We start from the raw sequence: 25,415 nt of genomic DNA, 5'->3' as shown, positions 1-25,415 counted from the left end.
ACCCACCCTTGACAAAGTTGTTGGAACTCCTCCTGGCAGCACTAGCAAACCCTCAGTATGTTGTTCCCATTCTGGTTGATGGGCAGACCATCCTGCTTGCAGAGGTCCCACCTTCCCCAGAAACAGTTTAGAAAGATCCAGGAATTCAAAACTCTCCTTCCCAATTCTTCTGCCACAAATTTATCTGCACCATTCTCCTTTTACTGTACTTGCTCGTCTTTGGTACTGGGAATGAACCTGAGATTACAATCTTTGAGGTTCTGCTTACTAAACATTGGAATAGCTCCCTGAATTCTTGATCCAAGACCTCATCCCTTGTTCTACGTTTCATTGGTACCAATGTGTACCACAACTTTATTTATCATCCTTCCTTGTCAAAATGCCCTGCAGCATCTTAATGACATCCAGACCATGGCAGCAGGGACGGTACACACCATCCTGGAATCACTTCTGCCTACAGAAGTGCCTAAATGTTTCCCCCAGCTAATGATTCCCTTATTACTAACACCCCTCCTTTCTTCCTCCTCCACTCCTGTACTGTGGTGCCATAAACATGGCTCTGTCAGCACCATCTGAGGAACCAGAGTGGGATTGCAAGGACTCCTGCATTACCTACCTGACTACCCGGTAAGTAAGCCCAAACCCGAGACTGTAAATTTATATACTTAATGTTCCATGCCCCTCTACCACCAGCTTTGGTGCTATCCTAGCTCCCAGGGAAGTAGAGCCGAACCTTGACCGTTAATTTATATACTCATCATACCATACCCTTCCATCACCAACTCTGGTACTGTTTGGCTCCCTGTTAACTAGGTCCATACGAGACCATAAATTTATGTACTCACTGCTCTATCCTTTTCCCCCATGGGCTCCAACGCTGACCTGGCTTATGGTAAGTAGGCCTGAATCCTAGACCATAAATTTATATACTCACTGATCCTCCAGGCTCTGGGTGTGAAAAGTCGTCCTCTGAATTGTCAGCTGTACACTTACATAGTCATTGCTATATGCTCATCTCATCTCCTACAGGCTCTAGTGCTGTCATTGATTGCTGGCTGAAGATTGTTATGAATGTTTCAGCCATATCTTTTGCACTTATGTCCTGGGCTCCCTTATCGATTGAGAATGGTAATATTTATGGAATCTCCTCCTCCACTAAGCTGTTTAATTATCCACTACCATTCAGTTTCTGTGGTAACTGGATGTTGCAGGATGACAGAGCTTAAACCTGATCTGTTAATTATGGGATCGTTTCGCTGTGTCTATTTGTTTGCTGCTTTACTGTTGCATGCAAATACATCTGTTCTGACTCCTAATTTTTAGGTATGTCCGGTACTAGTGCTGGCATGCAGCTGGCTTCTTCCATTCTTCACTGAACCAGGGTTGATCTCTTGGCTTGATGGTAATAGTAGAGTGGGGATATATCATGGTTTGAGGCTGGAGATTACTTTGGAATATTATTTTGCCCACAGAGCCTCATGAGTTGCTAGATCTATTCAAACTCTTTCACACTGAGCATGGTGAAAGTGCCATGCAACATAACATAAGGTTTTATGAATGAGAAGGTGGCATTTCATCTCCATTAGGGGTCCCATAGGAGACTGTGTTGGGCTCTTGCTTATTGTGGTTTACACGAATGATTTAGACTTGAATGTAGGAGGGTTGATCACTAAGTTCATGAATTATACAAAAATTAGTGAGGTGGTAAATAGTGAGGAAAATAGCCTTAGATTACAGGAGGGTACAGGTGGGCTGATCAGTGGCAAATGGAATTCAATACGGATAATTGTGAGTTGATCTATTAATTAACTCCAGCGAGGCTGGTATCCCATCACTAAGTCACCCTTTATTTACATGTGGAGAGTCCTTGACACTGTTCTAGCACCCTCAAAGGGCCAACTCTGAGTGACTGGGATCTCTGACACTCCTGAGGGCCAGGGCTCTATGATGGGACCAGATTAACAGCTTCAGTGAAGGAATATAATATTCTATGAGATCTACCTGGCTGTTCCCTTTACGATTACTACATCCCGACTCCACTGAGTCTGAAGCATAGGTCAATCTTTTTTTAATGTAGATTCTCCTGCAGCATTTTAGCACTGGGTCAGATTCCTCCAACTCTACCTTTCATCTGTGCAGCATATAATGCACAGTAGCTCACCTCTTGCGCCAGAAGCATTTCAGAAAAAATGCATTCTCCTTCTCAGGTTGGAAAGGTGTCGAAGTGGCGACATCTACCATGTCCACCTCAGATTCTGAGGTATCTTCAACGATTGAAGGAGAGGGAAAAGCCCACTACAGCCAGAAAAGCCGTTGAGGAGCCGGGCATTTTTCATAGAATCTCTACAGTTAGGAAGTAGGCCATTCAGCCCGTTGAGTCACACCAACTCGCTAAAACTCACCCAGACCCAGCCCCCTGCCCTATTCCTGTAACCATGCACTTCTGAGGGCTAATCCACCTAAACTGCACAGCTTTTGGGCTGTGGGAGGAAACCGGAACACCCAGAGGAAGCACATGCAGATATGGAGAATGTGCAAACTCCAAACAGTTGCCCATGGCTGGAATTGAACTTGGGTCACTGGCGCTATGAGGCAGCAGTGCTAACCACAGAGCCACTGTGCTGCCCAATTAAAGATAGAAACACAGTATGGCTGCTGACCTGTTGTAGGTTCAGTGCTGTCCCTCATCAAAAATCGCTTTGTTAGAAAAAAGACTACATTTTGTCGTGTTCAACTTAAACAGTACTCATCCCCATTAAATTTTGTTGTCAGCACATGGTGGCAGTTGGTTTTGAACCCACATCTACTTTAAGACTGGACTTTTCAAACAAGCCAGCTCAGCAAGCAAGTCAACAACCTCACCCACAACCCAAGCTACAAATCTTTGCTAAAACTTTAAACCAGAGCCTTAGTCTGGTGCCATAGACTGCTTGGGCACATTACTACACAAGTTACAGCACCAGTACTACCACTGTGCTCCAGCACAGTTTGTGAGTTTGCAGGTTTCCTATGTTTCAGGTGCTTATTCAGGTTCATCGCACCTACCCAAACTTTATATATCACTAGACTTGATCTTGTGTTGACCATGCCTCTTAAAGGTCACCAGACCCAAAACATTAACTCTGTTTTCTCCTTCACAGATGCTGCCAGAAATGCTGAGCTTTTCCAGCAAATCTGTTTTTGTTCCATTCCTGTGGTTCCTTCAACAAACTTCATCCTCTGAAGCAAACTGTCTCTCTCACTTAGTGGAGTCTCGTGCCTAGCACTGGCATTCCTGACGTTGTTTTGCCCACCCCACCAGGTCTGGGAAGTTCAGATTTAACTTGGTGCAGGGTCTTCTCCCCATTAGCAACTCTACTGGTGCTACCCCTATAGTTGCAGGAGGGGTGGTTCTATAATGAAATATGAACTGGGACAGTTTGGTATCTAGTGAGACTGTATACTGTTTCTTTAAGCCTGCCTATGAAGTTTGGGCTGCTCCTTCCAACACAGCATGAATAATGGACAAAAAACCATTCAGCTTTAGGAAATGCTCAAATTCCCTGCCTGTAAATGGTGGACTGTTATCTGTCAACACTTCCAGGAGTCTGTGTTTTGCAAAAAAACACACATAGATTTTCTATTGCCGTCCATGGTGTTTGACAAATGATCTCTATGCAAATACAGCCACTTTGAGTGGGCGTCCACAATGACGAAGAACATTGAGCCCATGAAGGGACCTGCATAAGTGACCTGTGACCGAGTCCAGGGTTTAACCAGACATTCCCATGAATGTGGGGGAGCTGTTGATGAAAGGTGCTAGGATGGAGGCCAGGTTATGTATGAACTTTCCATAATAATTCACCAGCCCAAAGGAAGACCTAAGCTCCAGTACAGTTGTGGGAGTCAAGGCATCTTTGATCACCCTCACTTTCTCTTCCAATGGATGTAACCCAGTTTTGCCAACTCTGTCGCCCAAGTAGGTCACTTTGGGTGCCGGGAACACACCATTTCTCCCTTCTAAGCCATACATCTGCCTGGGACAAATATCTAAGGGCTTTGCCCAAGTTCTCTAAGTGCTCCTTATTGATCTTCCCTGCCATTAACATGCTATCCAGATAAATGGCAACCTGGGGTAGGCCTTATAAAATGTTCTCCATTCTCTGCTGAAAAATTGCACTGACTGATGATATGCCAAATGGCAGTCTTGCATATTGGTACAAACTTTTATGGGTATTAATTGTAGCATACATCTTGGAATCCTCATCTCACCACAACTGCGAGTACACATGGCTCATGCCTACCTTTGTGAAGGGTAACCACCTGCCAGCTTTGCGTATAAATCTTCTAAGCAAGGGATTTGGTATTTATCCAGCTGTGAAAAGCGGTTTACCATTGGGGTTGTAGTCCAGAGCAAATTTTGATGAAGACTGGTTATGCAAACACTTAAACAGCTGCATCAGTACTGACTTCCATTAGAATTGGGTGACTATTTAACCAAACTTTTATTTTGATTGGTTCTGATTTGGATATTGCTGAGAAATCAAACTGTTCAAAACTATATGTATATTGACTTTTTAGGGTGTGCATTCTCCTGGATACCAGCCCATCAGTTTTCTTATTTAATTTTCGTCTAGTGGGACTCTTTTGCTGTCTTGAGTCCGCATACTGGCAGCAACTTCATTGGCCTACCGTACTGGATCCTGAAAAAGACGTTAATCATTTGGCTGAGGATTGTTTTGTTTTGCGGTTCTGCAATGAGCTTACCTGGAGTCCCTCTGTATGGGATATATATGCAGTGAGGCTGTGCCTTCACTCAAGTGATGTTCCCAAAGGTCAACTGGACTGGCGAGCATGTCCACTTCCATCAGAATTCTCTACAACTCATATGTTCCACTTGCTGCATTTTCCAATGATAAAGCCAGTTGTAATACCTGTTTGAAGCCCATTGGGCTTCTGCTAGTAGCTGTTTTGCATGGTTACATAATTAGTCCCACGTGCCAAATGGTCTCTTAGCATCTCATTAGGTTCAACCAAAGTCAAAACCTAGTCAAAAATCCTGATATGGATTCCCCTTGTTCTCGAATTGCTAAGTAAAACTGATAGCCTCTCAGAATTTAAGGAGGCTTGCAATCGGAAAATTCCTGAACTAGATCTGTCAACTCTTGAAAGGTGTTAGTATCTGGTGCCTCAGGAAAAGCTAAGCTTCTAATAACTGAACAAGCTGCAGATTTGCAAGAGAAGTATATGGTGCTTTTCATCTGCCCCAATATTATCTGTCTGAAGAAAATAATGCATTCTTTACCAATAATAGGGCCAGTCTTCGATGACAGGATCAAATAAGTCAAACTCCCCAAATAACTGGCAAGACACCAGAAATGTCTACCCCAACTCAAAGATGACTGTTGTGATTGAATTTCTTCAGGAGCGTGCTTTTATCTTGTCACCACTGTAATAATTCCATTGAGGTGGTACCCCATCACCAATTCAACTTTTATTTATACATGGAAAGTCCTGAACACTGATCTAGCTCCCTCTGGGCCAAATCTCTGAATGAACTGGATATCTGACATAACAAGCTGTATAGTTGGATGAACACAGCAGGCCAAGCAGCATCAGAGGAGCAGGAAAGCTGACGTTTCAGGGTCTGGACCCTTTTCTGAAGAAGGGTCCAGACCTGAAATGTCAGCTTTCCTGCTCCTCTGATCCTGCTTGGCCTGCTGTGTTCACCCAGTTCGACACCCTGTCATCTCAGATTCTCCAGCTTCCTACTATCTCAGGATATCTGACACTCGTATTCTTATCTGTCAGCCACAGCTTCCTGATTGGGCCAGATTAACAGCACCGATCAGGGATCTCATATTCTATCGGATGCACCTGGCTGACCTCATTACAATCACTATAGCCTACTGGGGCAGGAAAATAAAAGGCAAGAAAATATATGATGGATGGTAAAATGCTGGGAAGCACTGACATCCAGAGAGGCAAGTAGTCTTTATTAGTTGAGACATAAGTTTTAAGAGCACACAGGTTATGATGGACTGTATAAAGCTTAGAGATAACAAGGTGTAGAGCTGGATGAACACATTTTTCTGAAGAAGGGTCTAGGCCCAAAATGTCTGCTTTCCTGTTCTGCTGATGCTGCTTGGCCTGCTGTGATCGTCCAGCTCTACACCTTGTTATCTCAGATTTTCCAGCATCTGCAGTTCCTACTATCTCTATGAAACATTAGTGAGGCTACAAGTAGATTACTGTGCGCATGCATCGTGAAAACTGTTTATTATCGAGCTGGTTTTGTTTTTTTGAAAATCCATCCCTTATATTAGTTTGTTTTTTGTGAGAACAGGGCTGAAAACAAAAATTATTGGTTTTAAATCAGACATTAATTGCTTTGTTTGATTTTGCTCTACTCAAGTTATTGTACTCTCTGCAGTTCCTATTATTTCTGATACAACATTTTGCGTCTTGTGTTTAAGCTACAAACCCAATGTTTAGAATCAATTATTTGCAGAGTCTGGGATCTGGCATTCCAAAAGTTTTGTATAGACCAACTAGGTTTAATTTTGAGGACCCTAGAAGGTTTTAATCCTACTATGTTGTCAACATGGAAGTACGGAGGTTGAAAGATTTTTTTTTCTGTGCTGCAGATCTTCTGATTGCGTGATGTAGTTATTAATCTTGCCGATACTAGTCTTTACAGGGCACTTAGCTTGGAGCAACAGCAGCCAGGAGGCAGGGACACAGCAACTGGTAAGCCTGGAAATCTAGTGTGGGTGCAGATTTGGGCCTACTTTTTACAGGGCACTTGGCTCAGAGCAGCAGCTGGGAAATCCTGCAGCAGCTGCAGGGAGTCGGGGACACAGTGGCTGGTAGGCCTATTTATCTAGTGCAGTGTAAATTCAGGCCAAGACTTTACAAGGCATTGAGCTTGCAGCAGCAGTGGAAACTTAGTTAGTTAACCTTTTCATCGCCTTAGTGATAAGAGTAGGAAATCTAACTAATGAGATAAATAATTCTAGTTGAAGGTATTAATTGTAAGTTGAAGAAATGTGAGGACTGACCAGTGAAGCAGACCGTGTAGCCTGCCATATCTGGGGAGTCCTGTACACTGTCAGTATGCTAGATGACCACATGTGTAGGAAGTGCTCCAGCTGCAGAGCCTGGAGTTCCAGGTCTCAGAGCTTGAGTAGTGGTTGGAGAAAACACGGCGCATCCTCCATGGGTAAAATGAGCAACAAAGTATTGCATCTAGAATGCAGGGAGCTGGGTAGTAGCTTAAAAAACAGACCTCAATGGTAGTAATCTCTAGATTAATCACTGTGCCATGTGCTAGCGAGTTTAGAAATAGGAGAGTAGGACAGATGAACGTGTGGCTCAAGATTTGGTGCGAGAGAGGTTGGACTGGGGGTTTAGGTTCTGTTTTGGGGGAAGGTGGGACATGTAAAAATGGGACAGTCTGCACCTGAACCACACTGGGATCAACATCTTTGCTGTTGATTTGCTTGTGTTGTTGAGAGGAGTTTAAACTAGTCTGGCAGGGGGAGGGGACACAGAATATTGATGAAATAGAGCAACATCATGCTACAGCAAAGGAAGGAAGTCACACTGAGTTCAGCTATGCTGATTGCCAAAAGAGTGAGGCAAGGCTGGTTGGTATTTAAAGCTACAAGTGTAACAGGTAAGACTGATGAGTTAATGCCATGGATTGACGCATGGAGGTATGATATCACTGGCATCACAGAAAAATGTTTGAGAGAGGGGCTGGACTGGTAACTCAACATTCCAAGGTACAGGTGAGACAGAGGAGGGCGTATAAAACACGCTGGTGTAGCACTATTAACTAATGAGTCAACTACTGCGATAAGGAAAAATAATATCTTCGAAGAGTCCTCAAACAAGGCTTTGTGGTTAGAATGTAGGATTGTTAAGTAGGCAGCTGCTTTACTGGGAATGTATTATAGGCCTTCAAAGATCCAGTGGAAAATACAGGATCAAATATGTAGACAGTCTGCAGAGGTGTGTGAGAGTAATAATCGGGTAATTATATGAGGCAATTTCAACTTTCCCAACTTAAAATAGGATACTGATAGTGTTAAGTGTTTAGAGGGAAGTGAATTTCTTGACATGTATCCGGGCGAGTTTTTTGCATCAATACAGGGAAGGCCCAACAAGGGATGGTACAGTGCTGGATCTATTTCTAGGGAAAGAAGTCGGATAAATGCTAAATGTGGCAGTGACATTTCAGTGATAGCGACCGCAACACAGTACATTTCAAATTTGTTTTGGAGCAGGAAAAGATGGCTTGCAAAAAATGGCTTTGGATTGGGGGGAAGGCAGATTTTATTAAAATAAAGCAGCATCTTGGCCACAGTTAACTGGGAACAGCTCCTTGCAGGTGAGTCTACAGTGGAGCAATGGAAGGCATTCAAAAAGGAGCTGGGGAGAGTTTAAGTCTAACATTCAACCTTTAGAGGGAAATGTAGAAACAATAAGTTCAGAGAACCCTGGATGTCTAGAACAATTCAGGGCTGGAAGAGGAAGAAGAGAAGAGCTTTTAGCCCTGCAGACCAAGGGGAATACAGGAAGGCACAGTGGTTAGCACTGTTGCCTCACACCGCCAGGGGCACAGGGTTGATTTTCCCTCAGGCAACTGTGCGGAGTTTGTATGTTCTCCCCATATCCACGTGGGTTTCCTTTGGGTATTCCAATTTCCTCCCACAGTCCAAAGATGTGCAGGCTGGGTGGATTGGCCGTGCTAAATTGCCCATAGTGTTCAGAGATTTGTAGATTAGGTGGGTTACATGGAGCGGGTCTGGGTGAGATTCTCTGAGAGTTGGTGTGGACTTGTTGGACCTGTTTCTACACTGTAGGGATTCTATGCAAGTGCAGGAGGGGATTTAAGAAAGCAATTAGAAGAGCGAAAAAGCAGGGTGAAAAAGGACTTGCAAACAGAATTAGGGAGAATCCTAAGGTATTTTATAAATACATGAAAGGTAAGAGGTTAACCAGGGAAAGAGTAGGGCTCATTAGAGACCCAGGGGGCAACCTATGCCACAGGATATTGGAAAGGTGTTAAATAAATATTTCTGTGTTGCCTTCACTCCAGGAAAGGGGAGATTAGATATGGAATTCAATAAAAGGGACTGTAAGGAACTTGCACAGTCTGAGTCAGGAAATGGGAAGGTTTTGGAGGCTTCATCAGCCTGAAAACCAGACAAATCCCCTGATCTGGATGAATTGGATCCCACCTTGCTACAGGAGGTGCAGCACGAAAAGTGCAGGGGCTCTGACACAAGTCTTTAATTTCCCTCTGGCTATGGGGGAGGTGACATGGGACTGGAGAATGATTCATTGGGTTCCACTTTTAAAGAAGGGTGGTAGAGATGAACCAGGAAATTACAGCCCAGTGAGTCTCACATCATAGTAGGGAAACTACTGAAGAAAATTCTGCAGCAGCAAATTGATATCCATTTGGAAAGACACGGTTTAATTAGGAATAGTCAGCATTGCTTTGTCAGAGGGAAGTCAAGCCTAACAAATTTGTTAGAATTTTTTGAAAATGTGATCAAGTATGTGGATGAGGGTAATTCAGTTGATGTAGTTTATTTGGATTTTAGGAAAGCTGTTGGCAAGGTCCCATATGAGAATCTGATTGAGAAGGCTAAAGCACATGGAATTAAGGGAAATTTGGAGAGATGGATCAGAAACTGGCTTAGTAATAGGACACAAAGGGTGGTGGCAGGAAGATTTTTGAATGACTGGAGGCCAGAGTCCAGCTGTGTACTACAAGGATCAGTGATGGGACCCTCACTGTTTGTTACACACAAAAATAATGTAGATGAAAACGTGGGACAATGCTCTGCAAATTTGCAGGTGACACAAAGGTGAGTAGGTTAGTTAATAGTGAAGAAGATTGTTGCAGGTTACAGGAAGCTATAGTTGGGTTGATCAGATGGGCAGAGCAATGGCAGGTGGTATTTAACCCTGATAAGTGTACGGTGATACATTTTGGAAAAAGAAACAAGATTAGGAAGTATTTAATGAATGGCAGAGCACTGGCTACCTTAGTTGAACAGAGGGATCATGGATTAACAATTCACAGATCCCTGAAGATGGAAGAGAACGTGAATAGGAAAGTGAAGAAGGCATATGGGAGACTTGCTTTCATAAGTTGTGTCAGAGAGTGTAAGAGCAAGGAAATAACATTGGAGTTGTTATACAGTGTTGGTCAGGCCACAGTGGAAGTACTGTGTGCAATCTGGTCACCTCATTACACAAATGATATGATAGCACCAGGAGGGGTACAGAAGAGGTTCACCAGGATGTTGCCTGGGATGGAGAAACTGAGCTACAAGTAGAGACTAGATAGGCTTGGACTGCTTTCTTTAGAGTAAAGAAGACTGAGGGGGATCATGACAGAAGGTGCATGAGAGTTATAGACTGGGTGAAGAGAGAGGAGTTGTTTCCATTGGCCAAGGGGTCAATCTTGAGGGCACAGTTTTAGGGCAAGGGAAAGGAGATTCAGAGGGGATTTAGGCAACAATCTTTATACTCAGCAGGTGGAGGGAAACTGGAATGCATTGCCCGAGAAGGTGGTGAAAGCCGGAGACTTTACAACCCTTAAAATAACATTTGGATGCACACTTCAAATATCATAACGTTAAAGGATATGGGACAAGTGCAGAACATTGAGATTAGAGCATCTTTATTGGTAGTTGAGTCAGTGCTGACTCGATGGGCTGAAGAGCCTTTTCAGTGCTTTATGAATCTACAACCTATGATGCTGTCATGGGTAGATGCATCTAGAGCTGGGAGATTCATGAGGATGAGGTCAAGTTATTGGTTTCGGCACCACCTCCCAGTCTAGCAGCCATGTTCTTAAGGACCTGACTAGATTCATCAGTAATGCTGCTGCTGAATCACTCTTGGTGGTAGACATTGGAATCCCTGACCAGAGTACATTCTGCATCCTTGCCACCCTCAATTCTTCTTCCAAGTATTATTCAATATGGAAGAACGCTGATTAAACAGCTGAGGGTAGATAGTATGTGCCAATCAGCAGAAAGCCACCTCATTCATGCTTGACTTTATGCCATGAGACTACATGAAGTCCTGAGTCAATGCTGATGGCTCCCAGGGCAACTCCCTCCCAACTGTAAACCACTCTGCTGCCACCTCTGTTGAATTGAAGGTGACTGCGATATTGTAAGGTATGATCTGTGAGTATGACAATGTTAGGCTAGACTAGACCGTGAAACAGCTCTCCCAATTTTTGTATTAGTACCCAGATGTTTGTTAGGAAGACCCTGCAGGGTCAACAAGGCTGTGTTTGTCATCATTGTTTCAAGTACCTCGGTCAACACCAGGTGGTTTGTCATTCTCATACCATTTCTCCTAGCATATACCTATATACTGAATGGCTTGTTAGGCTACACTAAGAGTGAATCCCATTGCTGCGGGTCTTGAGTCACATGTAGGCCAGATCAGGCAAGGGCCACATTCTCCTTCCCTAAATGAAACTGATCAACCAGATGGGGTTTTTCCAACAACATATAATGGTTTTATGGTCATCTTTATACTCTTGATTCCAATTTTTATTGAACTCAAATCCCACCGCCTGACATGGCGGGATTTAAATCAGGTGGATCCCAGAACATTATTTTGGTCTCTCAATTAGTGATCTGGTAATAATACAACTTAGCCATCACCTCCCCTCGCAGATACATTAGATAATGTGCCTTTTCCAATGTACTTAAACCACAAGGCATTTCTGTGTTTTCTTTGTGTCTTTTCCTGAAAAGCAGCCGGAAATGATTCATTAAGGACTAGGGATGTAGAAACAGTGAACTAACAAAGAGACACCAACATACACAAGTTGTTTCAACGAAAGAAAAAGTTAAAGAACAGGAAATTTAAAATTAAAGGAAACCTGTTAGCCCAACAAGAGTTATTTGAATTTGAATTAAATTTGATGTGTGAGATTTCAAAAGGAATTTCATAAATTATTTTGAAAAACTCAGACACCATAGTCCTACAGTCAAACAGAAATGTTATCATAAAGAATATTGTAAGAATATTTTGTTAGATAGCAAAGGTTCTCTCAGCTTCATCAGTGAATTATGTGACAATGCTATGAATCACTTGAGTAAACAGCTTGTGAGGCCTTGGAATTTTTTTTGAAAAAGTTGGACCAATAGAAGCAGTAAATAGCTGCAGTAAATCCTGGCTGCTACACTCTCTCAGCGTTTTTTTCTTGCTGCTTTCCTCCTGGGCTCCTTGATTTGCATGCAAGACGATCTGTTTTCTGAGTATGCCTTTTGCCGAGGGTGTGTTTACAGGATGTTGCTGTATTGGAACAGTTAACAAGTAATAGTTCCCGCATATATGATTCTATTAAGTTTTCCGGCAGAGTTAAGTTATTCCAATTCTTTTTCTCTTCCGTTGTATTTTAACAAAGTGAATGAATAAAGTGTGTTTTGCTTTAAATCTGGTAATTTGACCAACTGAATTTCATCTGGAAAGCAACGCCTTACATTTACTTGTAAAATAAAAAAAAGTTAGGGTGTACACCATCTTCTGCATATTTTGAGAGGTTTTGGTCTGGTCCACAACAAATTGAATGATGATATTGAGTTGCTTCAGTTTGGTGTTTTGATATCTTGGAATAAGTTGTAATTTGTAATTAAGGTGTAATTTGATTGAAAATATGAATTTGGAGATTTATATACGTTATAATGAAAAGGGGACTGCAGATAAGAATAGAATACATGGAGTAAAATTGATTGGAACAATTAAAAGTTTGGACCTGCCTGCAAAGGTAGTAGAGGCGGAAACCCTTACAATGTTTAAGTAGTAATTAGATGTGATGCCAAGGCATTCAACGTCCAGTGCCGGAAAATTGGGTTAAAATAGTTAGGTGGTTGTTTTTGATCGGCGTGGACATGATGGGCTGATGGGCCTTTTCTGTGCTATGGATCTCTATGACTGTATAACAATGTAATCCAACATTGAGATTCATGTGTTTCGCTCAAAAGTGTTTACCAAATCAATTTCAGTGAACTACTAATCTCATGACCATAAACCAATTCAAATGGACTAATTCCGGAACATTCATTTGAAAGATCTTTGTTAGCAAATAATAAAAAAATCTAATCCTTTATCGCAATCCTGTGGGTATTAACTTGAGCATGCATTAATCATGGTTTTAAGAGTCTGAAGGTACAACTCCAAAGCTCCCTGTGTTTGCAGATGGTATACAGTTGCCTGCAATTGTTCTATTCACAATGGGCTAATGATTTCCTGTAAAACTTTGGACACAAAGTTAGAACCCTGATTAGACTGTATCTCAAATGATAGGCCATAATGAGGTGGAAAAAGCCATATTAATTTTTCCACTATCATTATAGCTGTAGTTGCATATTGAGTTGTCATATCCATAATTAGGAGGATATATTGATGTCCAGCTTTTCTTCTTGTTAATGATCAAACACAATCCACTAACACTCAATTAAATGGTTCTTCAAAAGCTGGTATAGGTATTATTAGTCTGATTACATATTGAGACTTTCCTTCTACCTAAACATTTGATATATTTTACAGAACTGCATTATGTCTTTACGAAGTTCTGGCCATGTAAAATACCTGCTTATCAATGTGTGTGTTTTCTGTACTTCTGTATGACCTGCCATAGGATCTTCATGTGCTACTTGCAATATCTCCTTAAGATATCCGGGCAGTATCTCTATTTGATGCCCATTCTTCATCTGCTACCCTAATATCTTCTTGTAATATTACTGTGACCTCTACTGATGGACTTTGTTTTACCATTGTTCTGGACACCACAAACAATGGAAAAATAACTGCAACTATTTCTTTTGCCTCAGGTGGACTTTCTGTGATTACTGGCAAGGATATGCTGTTTACTGCTGCCACATTCTTCCACATAGTTCTCCAGGAGTAAACCAACTCTGTCAGTAATTTCTTCTGACTGCCACTAGTCCAAACAAGTGACAGACCCGTTGGACCTTACACAATAGAACTAGGATAACAAAGGTGAAGCTGGATGAACACAGCAGGTCAAGCAGCAACTCAGGAGCACAAAAGCTAACGTTTCGGGCCTAGAAGGGTCTAGGCCTGAAACGTCAGCTTTTGTGCTCCTGAGATGCTGCTTGACCTGCTGTGTTCATCCAGCTTCACACTTTGTTATCTTGGATTCTCCAGCATCTGCAGTTCCCATTATCACTGATACAATAGAACTAGGATATATTTTCCATCTGTCACATTTGCCCATACTTTGCCCATACCTCACCCCTTTCCTACCTTTCCTGGACACCTTGCATCCAGGAATATTTAACACATTTCTGAGAGCAGGTCTATGTTAATGCCATAATATCATGTTTCCACATGGCAATCTGCTCAGCAATCTTATTAATTGTGTATTCACATGCATAGACAATAACACTGATTAAACTTTTTTTTCCCTTTCCCTGATTGCATCTAACACATCCCACTCCATTTCTAGCTATCTCTCCCAGTATTCCTTTCTGAGAATTTGTTCTGGTTTTCATGTCCTTGTTAGTTTAAGTCCTCAGCAAAAGCATGAGCAAATGTTCCTGTGAGGACCTAATTCTAGCTGTGTTTCGTTACAACCTGTTTGGTCGCAAAGATCCCATCTCATAGGTATTATTTCATTAGTTAAATTAGCAAATGTTTAAATATAAGCTAAACCATGGAACGAAAACAAAAGAGTATGAGGGTATAAAGCAGTACTTGGGTAGTAAGGCATTTCTAATACATGAATACTGATAAAATCATTCAGCAGCAGCACAATGAAGCTGGAGAAAAAGGAGCAGGAACTTCTGGGGTCCCACTGCAATTCAATGACAAATGACTGACATGACAACTGACGATGATGGAGGATCCAATTCTGGGAAATGAACAAGAATGAATCAATAGAAGAGATAGTGACTAGTAATTCGGAATACTGAACCATTCTGATGAAACATCACCAAACTCAAACTGTTAACTATGTTTTTTCCCCAGCGATGCTTCTGGACCGACACTAAATTTTGACAGCAATTTCTGTTTTGTTTCAGATATCCAGCGTCCATAGTTCTTTGTTTTATTATAGTGAGGCATTTACTTGCGGTCAATTATCAATCAAATAGAAAAATAAGGAGTAAGGTAAGGTGTAAGAGTTTGAGATATAGGACTATATAAAACAAATTGCAATGTTTTAAGCATTGCAGAAAGCTCTGAATTAGTTTCTGGGCACAAAGTTGTTCCATTTTGGTGAAATTAAGTATAATAATGCAAACCTGTAGCTTTGGATCTGAAGGCTTGTTGATGTCATCCTTTGTTGAGCAGATTTCAGAGAAAATTTCGTAAAAGCTTCAATCCTTTGAGAGTGTTTCTAGACAGTAAATAAATGCAATGTGAACAATTTCTAATCTCAGTGATAATAAGAATGTAATTATCACAAAGATAAAGTTTAAGAACAGTTATAAGCATTTGGCCTACTCAGCCATCCAATAAGATCAGGTTTAAAGTGACTGTGATCTCCATTTGTCTTTCCTGACCGTTTCCCACAACTTTTGATTCCCTTGTTAGTCTAGACTATATCTACACCTGCCTTAAATATTCAATGATTCTACCTCTGCCATTTTCTGTGGAAGAGAAATCCACAGAGTCACTACTTTCTGAGAGAAATAATACTCCTCATCTCTGTTTTGAATGAAGATTTCTTACTTTTAAACACTGCTTGCACAACCTGATCCTTTCAGCATCATTCAATAATAGTAAAAGCATTCAAACAACTTTGATAATTCTTTGGCAAGAAGGATGGAGCAATGGAACAGATGATAATGGAAGCACTTTGGTTCTTCACGATTATATAATCTAGCATTATACAGTACGTTTCATTAATAACCAACACGTTATTTGAGTGTTAAAACATTTTACTGTAACAATGATTAATCTATAAACACATTATAAAATGGCAGAGAGGACAGCAGTACGAGACAGAGATCATGAAATTAAGCTATGTAGCACCACTGGTGCTATCACTGTACGTTACATTGTGGCCAATGGCAGAAGCTAGCACAGGCCACAATTCCAGCCATTTCTAGATTTACACATCAATGCTTGGAAGTAATGCTAGCTTAGTTTAATTTGTGTACGCTATAACTCACCGGGATAGCGTGCTCAAATGTGAGTCCAGCTATTTCCAAGTTGTCTCAAAAGAGGAATATTTTACAAAATACACAAACCTCCCCATTTACCTGGCTTTCAGGCTCACATTGATAGAAAGCATGGGCCAGGTTTCTGTACAAGAATCACCATTTATTAGAAATAGTTATGCTCTAGTTAAAGGTAAAATAGTTTGAAACTGTCAGCATATCACACAACTTCAATGCCCTTATGAGCACCCTTTTAAACACAACAGGTAGACAGACAGGATAACCTCAGTTACAGTTAGAGGGGAAAACAAAGTCTTTGTTCCCAGGTTCTGTTGTTAATATGGTCTTTTTGACTCTTCTGCTGGCCAGGATGTTGTTCAGTCATTTTTCTCCAAATGCTTCCATTGGTTGGTAACAGACACAAGGTGGCTTACTCTCCTAGAAAGTGTCTGAAATATTAGATAAAAGTCAAAGAATAGGGTGTTGTAGAAGAGAAAAAAATGATTTTCTTCAGGTTAATTGAGAGTTTTGATTGCAGAGAACATAGAGATGGAGAAGGATACAATACTTCTTTCCCTCTGCAACTCATTCCCAGCTTCAAGCTGTTTAGTTACCTCAGAACCAATTAAATAATTGTTGGCAGGCAAAACGTTCTGTGGGATTGATAATCGATCACTAGTCCACATAACAATCAACCTCTTGTTTCCAACAAAGCTTCATCTGAACACCCTGCTCTTGGTTCCAAATCATCAGCAATTCAAACTACAATTACTGCTTGTCCAATTAATTGTTTAAAATGCTTCTTGCTTTTCAAAACTACAGTCACCCATTGAAACATTCTTATTTTTGTCCCTTAAAAATAAAACAGAAAACAAAAATACATGGTCCTTACAGTATCAGAACAATCAGGAAAGATGTTATCGTGATGCTATTTCTTGGATATTTCAGAAACTTAGAATGCACAAGTGCATTGAAAATTTGCGCTAATCATTCTCAGTGAAACGGGACTGAGCAGCACAAAGGCTTACCCTCACTCCCAATTAGCCTTTTTTAAAATGGAGAGGCAACAATCTAATAGTATTATTACTGGACTATTAATCCAGAGACCCAGGTAATGTTCTAGGGACTTGGGTTCAAATCCTGTTGTGAGAGACAGCAGAATTTGAATTCAGTAAAAAAAAATCTGGAATTAAGTGTCTAATGATGCCCATAAATCCACTGTTGATTATTTGAAAAATCCATCTGGTTTCAAATGTCCTTCAGGGAAGGAGATAGCAAGAACTGCAGATGCTCCAGTCAGAGTCGATAGATTATGGAGCTGGAAGAACACAGCAGGGCAGGCAGCATCAGAGGAGCAGGAAAGTCAATGTTTTGGGTTTATACCCTTCATCAGAACTGGGGAGGGAGAAGGGAGCCCAGAAATAAATAGGGGTAGGTGGGTGGCCAGTGGGTGGCAACAGAGGAGATACAGGTGAATCCCTGTCAGATTTGAAAAGATTGTCTGGGGACTCGGACGGAGGTAAAAGTGAAGGTGTAAGGTGTAACAGTGGAAGAACTCTCCCAGATGTCGTCCAACTTCAAGGACTGCAACTACTCTCCTCCGTTGAGTCATTATGCCCTCAATAGCATCTCTTTCACTTCCCGTACTTCTGCCCTCAAACCTCCCCCCCCATAAAACTAAGGACACAGTCTCCCAGTCCTTGCATACTGCCCCTCCAACCTCTATATCCAGTGCATCATTCTCCACCACTTCTGCCATCCGCAATCTGACCCCACCAGAGATAGTTCCCTCCTCACCCCTACCTGCCTTTTGAAGGGACTGCCCACTCCACAACACCCTTGTCTGCTCCACACTCCCCAACAATCCCACCACACCCAGCACCTTTCCCTGCAATTGCAGGAGGGACTACACCTGCCCTTGTACCTCCCCTCTCACCTCTGTCAAAGGGATTCACCTGTACATCCTCCAACCTGGTCTCCTGGAGTGAACATAGAATTCACTAGTTTCAAAATCTTCCGACCCCTGAGCTCATTCCATGTCCAACCCTCCCTCTCATTCCCATTGCCTTGACCTCAGACTACCTGTCCATCTTCTTTCCCACCCATCTGCCCAACCTTTCCCACTGACCGATCTCCACTACCCCCTACCTGCCACCACCTATCATGACCCTACCTACCTTCCTCTGGCCCCATTCCCCTCCCTCTATTTATTTCCACATTCCTTTTCCCCTCCCCAGTTCTGATGAAGAGGAGAAAACTGAAACTTCAACTTTCCTGCACCTCTGATGCTGCCTAACCTGCTGTGTTTCTCCAGCGCCACACTGTATTGACTTCTTCAGGGAAGGAACCTGCCATCCTTATCTGGTTTGGCCTACATGTGACTCCAGACCCACAGCAATGTAGTTGACTCTTAAAATTGTCTGCTGGGTAATTAGGGTTGTGCAAAAAATGCTGGTCCAGCCAGCAACACTTTCATCCCATGAAAAATAAAAAAAGGTCTAAGTCACAGTGATTTAGGCTCCACATTCTCATCTAGCTCCAATAACTTTTGACTACCTTGCAGCACTGAACAGGCATTCTGAAATGGAAGGAAGAGGATTGTCACAGGTACCTTTATATTGATTGGTTTAATCAAAATGGAAAAGATTAAAGTCACCTATAACTATCACTTTACTCATTTGCATATTGCTACTATTTGCTGATTTATACCCATTCTGACAACGAGGCTACTTTTTGGTATCCTATCCATTACTTCTACCAATGTCTTCTTTCTGCTCCTGGTTTTTAGCTCTATCAAAATGGACTGTGCATCATCTGAACCTCGACTGTTTCTCACAACTGTCATCATTTTGTCTGTTATTAACAGTGCTACCCAACCATAATTTCCTTCATCACCTTTCCGAAAGGTCAAATATTCCTCAATTTGAAGGTCCCATTTTGAACTCCTTGTAAACATGGTCTCTGCAATGGCTAAGAGACCGCCTTCATTTACCACAATTTGTGCCATCAGTTTGTCTACTTTGTTCCAAGCATTTCATGCATTAAGACAAATGCATCCTATTATGAGATTTCCCTACGGCTTTATGATTTCTTGAAGCAATAATAACAGAATGTGATATTCACAAATTCTGTCTATTTCTTTTTTGTAACAATTTAGTCCCATCACTAACTTGCACTCCAACCTTCTCCTTCAGTTTTCATTTTCCATGCAACTGAACACACACCCCACTACTTAGTTTAAATCTGTAGCCCTAGTATATGCAATTTGCCAGGATTCTGATCCCAGCACGATTCACCATGATTCATGGTGCTACACAGCCCATCGGAACAGCTCCCTCCTTCCCCAGTACTGGTGGCAACATTCCATGAATTTTAACCCAACTCACATCAATCTTTGAACTACAAATTTACCCCTTTAATCGTAATGACCTGCACCATATAGCACATGGCTCAGGTAGTAATATGGAAATTATTCTTTTTTCAGTTCTGTGTTTTCATTTAGCCCCTTGGCGCTCATATTCCTTCAGCTAAACTTCTTTTCTTGTTTTATCTATATCATTGATATCTAAGTGAACCAGGACAAATGGATCTTTTCCTTCCAACTCAGGTTTCTCTGCAGCTGAGAAAACATGAACCCTGGTACTTGATAGGCAACACAATCTTTGGAATTCTCAATCCTAGCAACAAAGAACAACGTCTACACCCCTAACTATATTATCCACAACTACATTTCTCTTTTCTTCTCCCATTTGCAGTCAGACTGTAGTCAGTCTGCTTATCCTCCCAACAGTCCCTGCTCTCATCCAAACAGGGTGCAAGAATCTCAAATCTGTTGGACAAGGCTCCTTAATACTACCTATTGGATCTCCATGCCTGCCTCACTTATCATCATGGTCCTGTCCCTGACCACCGACCAAATTCAACATAGTTAATCTGAAAGGCTGGCAAAAATACGGTGTCCAGGTAGCTCTCACTGTTCCTGATATGTCACAGTGCTTTTAGCACTCCACACCATCAACTCATTAAATCCCTACAGTGGAGAAAGGAGGCCATTCAAGCCATCAAGTTCATGGTGACCGTCTGAGGAGCATCCCACTCAGACCCAACCCCCCTGCACTGCCCCATGGCTAATCCACATAATCTGCACATTTTTGGACTGTGGGAGGAAATCAGAGCACCTGGAGGAAAACCAGAGACAAAGGGGAGAATGTGTAAACTCCACACAGTTGCCCAAGGTTGGAATTGAGGTCCACTGTGAGGCTGCCCACAGTTTCTAGCATGTTCCACATCGTGCAGGTACATCACATCACCTGGGCTTGCATTTCTATTTTATTTAACTAGTTTGTAACTTGTCTCTTTTTAAAATTTTCATTTTTTTTATTTTTTTAATCTCTAAAATATTTTTCCTATTTACTTTTAATCTGAAAGCACCTTTGAACATGTATGCAAATTAGCAGTTACTTACCAACCAATTAATTTTCAGTATTAAAGTGATATGAAATTATATAGTACATGTTAGCATAGTACAGGATTAATACTGAAACAATCATCTGCTTGTCCTTGATCATGTCACAGTGAGAACTGTGATTTAAACACCGTAGCTCCACCTCAGGACTCGAGAAGCTGCACATTCCCTGACTCATTTTCTGCTTTTAAACTGTGAAACTCCCCGATCACTTTTTCTTCTTTCAAACTGACTATGGGTAATAGATTGTGACTGAACGCCCAACAATGTACATTGTTGAACATTAGGTGCCTGTAAAACTGAGTTCCTTTAGTAGGAAAAGGGACTGAGGAACTTGCACAGTTTGACATTGGAAATTGGGAGCTTTTGGAGGCACTGTCAGGCTTAAAAATGGACAATTCCCTGGCCCGGTTGAATTGCATCCCAGGCTGCTGTGGGCACCTAATATCAAAGATCTTTTTCCCTCCCCACCCTTATCTGCCTTCTGGAGAGACCACTCTCTCCATGACTCCCTTGTCTGCTCCACACTGCCCACCAGCCCCAACACCCCGGCTCCTTTCCCTGCAACCGCAGGAAGTCCTACACTTCCTGTCCCCTACACCTCCCCTCTCACTGCCATCCCAGGCCCCAAGAAGACCTTCCACATCAAGCAGATGTTCACCTACACATCTGCTAATGTGGTATACTGTATCTGCTGTTTCCAATGTGGATTCCTCTACATCGGATAACCAAGCGGAGGCTTGGAGACTGCATTGTGGAACACTTAGGCTTGGTTTGTGACAAACAACTGCATCTCCCGTCACAATCCACACACCTTGGATGACATGAGCCTCCCCCAGTGCCACAACCCGAAGGTTGCAGGAACAGCACCTCATACTTCGCTTGGGAACCCTGCAGCCCAATGCTATCAATGTGGACTTCACAAGCTTCAAAATCTCCTCTCCCCCGACTGCATCCCAACACCAGCCCAGCTCATCCTCGCCTCCCTAACTGTCCGTCCTTCCTCCCAACTATCCCACCTCCCACTTCAAGCCCCTCCCCCAGCCTCATCCCACCTCCCTGAGCTGTTCATCCTCCCCAGACTGACCTATCCCCATCCTAACTTCCCATCTACACTCACCTTTACTGGCTTCATGCCCGCCTCTTTGAGCTGTGTGTCTCCTCTCCACCTATCTGTTTGTTTATCCATCTTTCATCCACCTCGCCACCTCTCTCTATTTATTTCAGAATCCCCTTCCCCTCCCCCATTTCTAAAGAAGGGTCCAGACCTGAAACATCAGCTTTCCTGCTCCTCTCTTGCTGTTTGGCCTGCTGTGTTCATCCAGCTCTATGCCTTGTTATCTTTAACTTTCCTCCCTCTTTTTCTCCTTCCTCTTTGTGTTTTCCCTTTCTAAACAAAACCCCACCTTACCCCACTCCCAGAAGGTGGAATTGTGGAGTAAGTGGGTCGAGTTGCGCGTTGGACCAGAAGTAACAGGTCGAGTCCTGTGTGGATTGGAGCTAACAGACCAAATCCCACAGCAGACTGGAGGTAATGGGCAAAGTCCCACGGCAGATCAGACAGAACACAGGCTGAGTGCTGTAGTGGATGGGAGAGAGCACGGGCTGAGTCCTGCGGCAGAACTAGCATGGGCAGCCTGGCCTTGTGCTCTGGAGCCTGCAAGCACGCCCCGTGAGCCCCAGAACATTGTAAGCACTGAGCCCTGGAGCTGCACGTGGGCCTGGAGTGGAGTGGAGAAGTAGCCCTGCAGCAGCACATGGGAAGCAGCCCTGAATAAGCACGCAGGCAGCAATTTTTGGACGAAGACCAGTTTGAGGAGATAATCTTACATTAGAACACTGAAATGGTAATCCTTTAATCTTTTCCTATTTTTAAATAATTTTCGACTCTGTAATAAAGCAACTTTTATTTTTCTGCTGTATCCAAGAACTGTACCAACTCGTACCTAAGATGCCGTCATAAGAAGGCAGACATTGTTAAGGTTTTTCAATATACTCCTACAATGGAGTACATATGACAATAAAAGGATACTGTATTGTAAACAAGTGTGCAAACAACACAAAGATTGGTAGGTGATTAATAGTCAAGAAGATGGTGGTAGATTAAAGGAAGATATAGATGTGTTAGTCAGATAGACAGACCTATGACAGATACTTTTTAACCCTGATGAATGCAAGGAGATGGACTTTAGAAGAAGAAACAAGATGAAGAATTATTTAATGTTTGGGAGGATACTGGTTGACCTCAGAGGAACTGAGGGATTTTGGGGTAATTATTGACAGATCCCAGAAGCCATGACAGCATTGATGTATAGCAGGATCTTGGGGTTCAATCCATTGCTCCCTGAAAGTGGCCACGCATGTAGACAGGGTGGTAGGGAAGGCATATGACATGCTTGTCTTTACGGTTGGGGAACTGAGTACGTTAGTCAGGATGTTATGTTGCAGCTTTATCTGGTCGCCACATTGCAGGAAGGGTGTGGACGCTTTGGTGAAGTTTACCAGGATACTGCCTGCCTGAGAGGGTATGAACTATAAGGGTAGGTAGAAAAACTCAAGTTGTTTTCTTTGGAGCAGCAGAGGCTGAGGGGAGACTTGGTAGAAGTCTATAAAATTACGAGATGCATGGTTGATGGTCAGAATCATTTTCTCAGAGTTGAAATGTTGAAGAGTAGGGGGCATGCATTTAAGGTTAGAGGGGAAAAGTCCAAAGGAGATGTGGGGGCAAGATTTTTTTTACACAGAGAGTGGAGGAGGAACGATAAGGATGTCAAGATTCAGGAACCTTGGATGACATGAGATATTGAAAAATTAGTCAAAAAAGGAAAAAGAAGTATATGTAAGGTTTAGGGGAGAAATATCTCTTGAGGCAAAAGGGAACATAAAAGATTTAGGAGGGCTAGAAAACACATTAAGGTAGTTAAGACTCCGGATACTGAAGGAGACAAGGAAGGAGACTGCTCGGGGTTTGACAGAGGTCTTTGTCTTCTATTTAGCCACAAGCAAGCTCCCAAAAGATTGGTGAATAGCCAATGTAGTTCCTTTTATTAAGAAGGGCAACAGGGATAAATCATGAAATTATGGATCCGGGTGCCCAATGTCAGTGGTAGGGAAGATTCTTCGAGACAGGATTTACTTGCTTTTGGAGAAGAATAGACTTTTTATGGATAATCATCAAAGCCCTATGTAGTGGGTTGTCTCACAAGGTTGACTGAGTTTATTGAGGAAGTAGCAAAGGTGATTGAGGAGGATATGCCAGTAGATGTGGCCTAAATGGCTAGCACGAGGGGTCATAGTTTTAAGCTGTTTGGAGGAAAGTATAGAGGGGATGTCAGAGGCAGGTTCTTTACGCAGAGAGTTGTGAGAGCATGGAATGCGTTGCCAGCAGCAGTTGTGGAAACAAGGTCATTGGGGTCATTTAAGAGACTGCTGGACATGTATATGGTCACAGAAATTTGAGGGTGCATACATGAGGATCAATGGTCGGCACAACATTGTGGGCTGAAGGGCCTGTTCTGTGCTGTACTGTTCTATGTTCTATGTTCTATGTTCTAAATGTTAGGACTTCAGTGAAGCATTTGACAAGGTCCCACATGATTGGCTGGCCCAGAAAATTAAGTTATGTGGTATCCATGATGGGTAGGAAAGCTGGATACTAAATTGGTTTGGTTGTAGACGACAGAGGCTAGTTGTGGAGGTGTTTTTCTTACTGGAGGCCTGTGACTAGTGGTGTTCCACAACGATCAATACTAGAAGCTCTGCTGTATATACGCATGATTAGGATGCAAGTGTAAAATTGGTGGAGTTGTGGACAGTGAGGAAGGTTATCAATGGATACAGCAAGATATAGAAAAATTGGAAAGTTGGATGGAGATGTAGTTAAATCCACACAAGTGTGAAGTGATGCATTTTGGGAGGTCAAATACAATAGGAAATTGTATCATAAATAGCAGGACCTTTAGTAATATTGATATACGGAGGGATCTTGGCATACAAGTTCAAAGCTCTGTGAGGTGATAACACAAATGCATAAGGTGGTATAGAAAGCATATGGCATGCTTGGCCTTCATTGGCATTGAGTATACAACTTTGCAGCTGTAAAAAGCTTTAGTTAGACTATGCTTGGAGTATGGTATGTAGTTCTGATCACGATACTTTAGGAACGACGTGAAGGCTTTGGACAGGTACAAAAAAAGTTTACCAGTATGTAGCCTAGATTGGAATGTATTAACTAGAAGGAGAGTTGGACAAACAAACCAATTTTCCTACAATGTTGAGGTTGAGGTATAAAGATAGAGGTATAAAAAATTATGACATGCATGGATAGAGTGGATAGTTGGTGTCTTTTTCCCCAGAGTGGAAATGTCAAATACAAGGGAGAACAGGTTTACAGTTAGAACATAGATATAGAACATAGAACATAGAAAAGTACAGCACAGAACAGGCCCTTCGGCCCACCATGTTGTGTCGTGGAATAATCCTAATTCAAAAATAAAATAACTTAAACTATATTCCCCCCAATTCACTGCTGTCCATGTGCATGTCCAGCAGTCGCTTAAATGTCACTAATGACTCCGCTTCCACAACTACCACTGGCAAACTATTCCATGCGCTCACAACTCTCTGGGTGAAGAACCTCCCTCTGACGTCGTCTCTATACCTTGCTCCTAACACCTTAAAACTGTGACCCCTCATGGCAGTCAATCCTCCCCTGGGGAAAAGTCTCTGGCTATCGACTCTATCCATGCCTCTCATTACCTTGTACACCTCGATCAGGTCACCTCTCTTCCTCC

General features: G+C 42.3%; 1 protein-coding gene across 1 annotated transcript in view; it reads right to left on the bottom strand.

Moving 5' to 3' along the window:
- Positions 1-25,415, bottom strand: part of sycp2 (synaptonemal complex protein 2) — a 132,031-nt gene that overhangs the window by 81,984 nt on the left and 24,632 nt on the right. Inside the window, exon 4 of the mRNA XM_059652661.1 lies at positions 15,297-15,391. Coding sequence (XP_059508644.1) covers positions 15,297-15,391 — 95 coding nt within the window. The remainder of the gene's footprint in view (positions 1-15,296; positions 15,392-25,415) is intronic.

This window comes from Stegostoma tigrinum, chromosome 19 (assembly GCF_030684315.1).
Source record: "Stegostoma tigrinum isolate sSteTig4 chromosome 19, sSteTig4.hap1, whole genome shotgun sequence".
Lineage (NCBI taxonomy): Eukaryota > Metazoa > Chordata > Chondrichthyes > Orectolobiformes > Stegostomatidae > Stegostoma > Stegostoma tigrinum.
The sequence above is the reverse complement of the archived record's forward strand: the minus strand, read 5'-3'. Positions and strand labels throughout refer to the sequence as shown.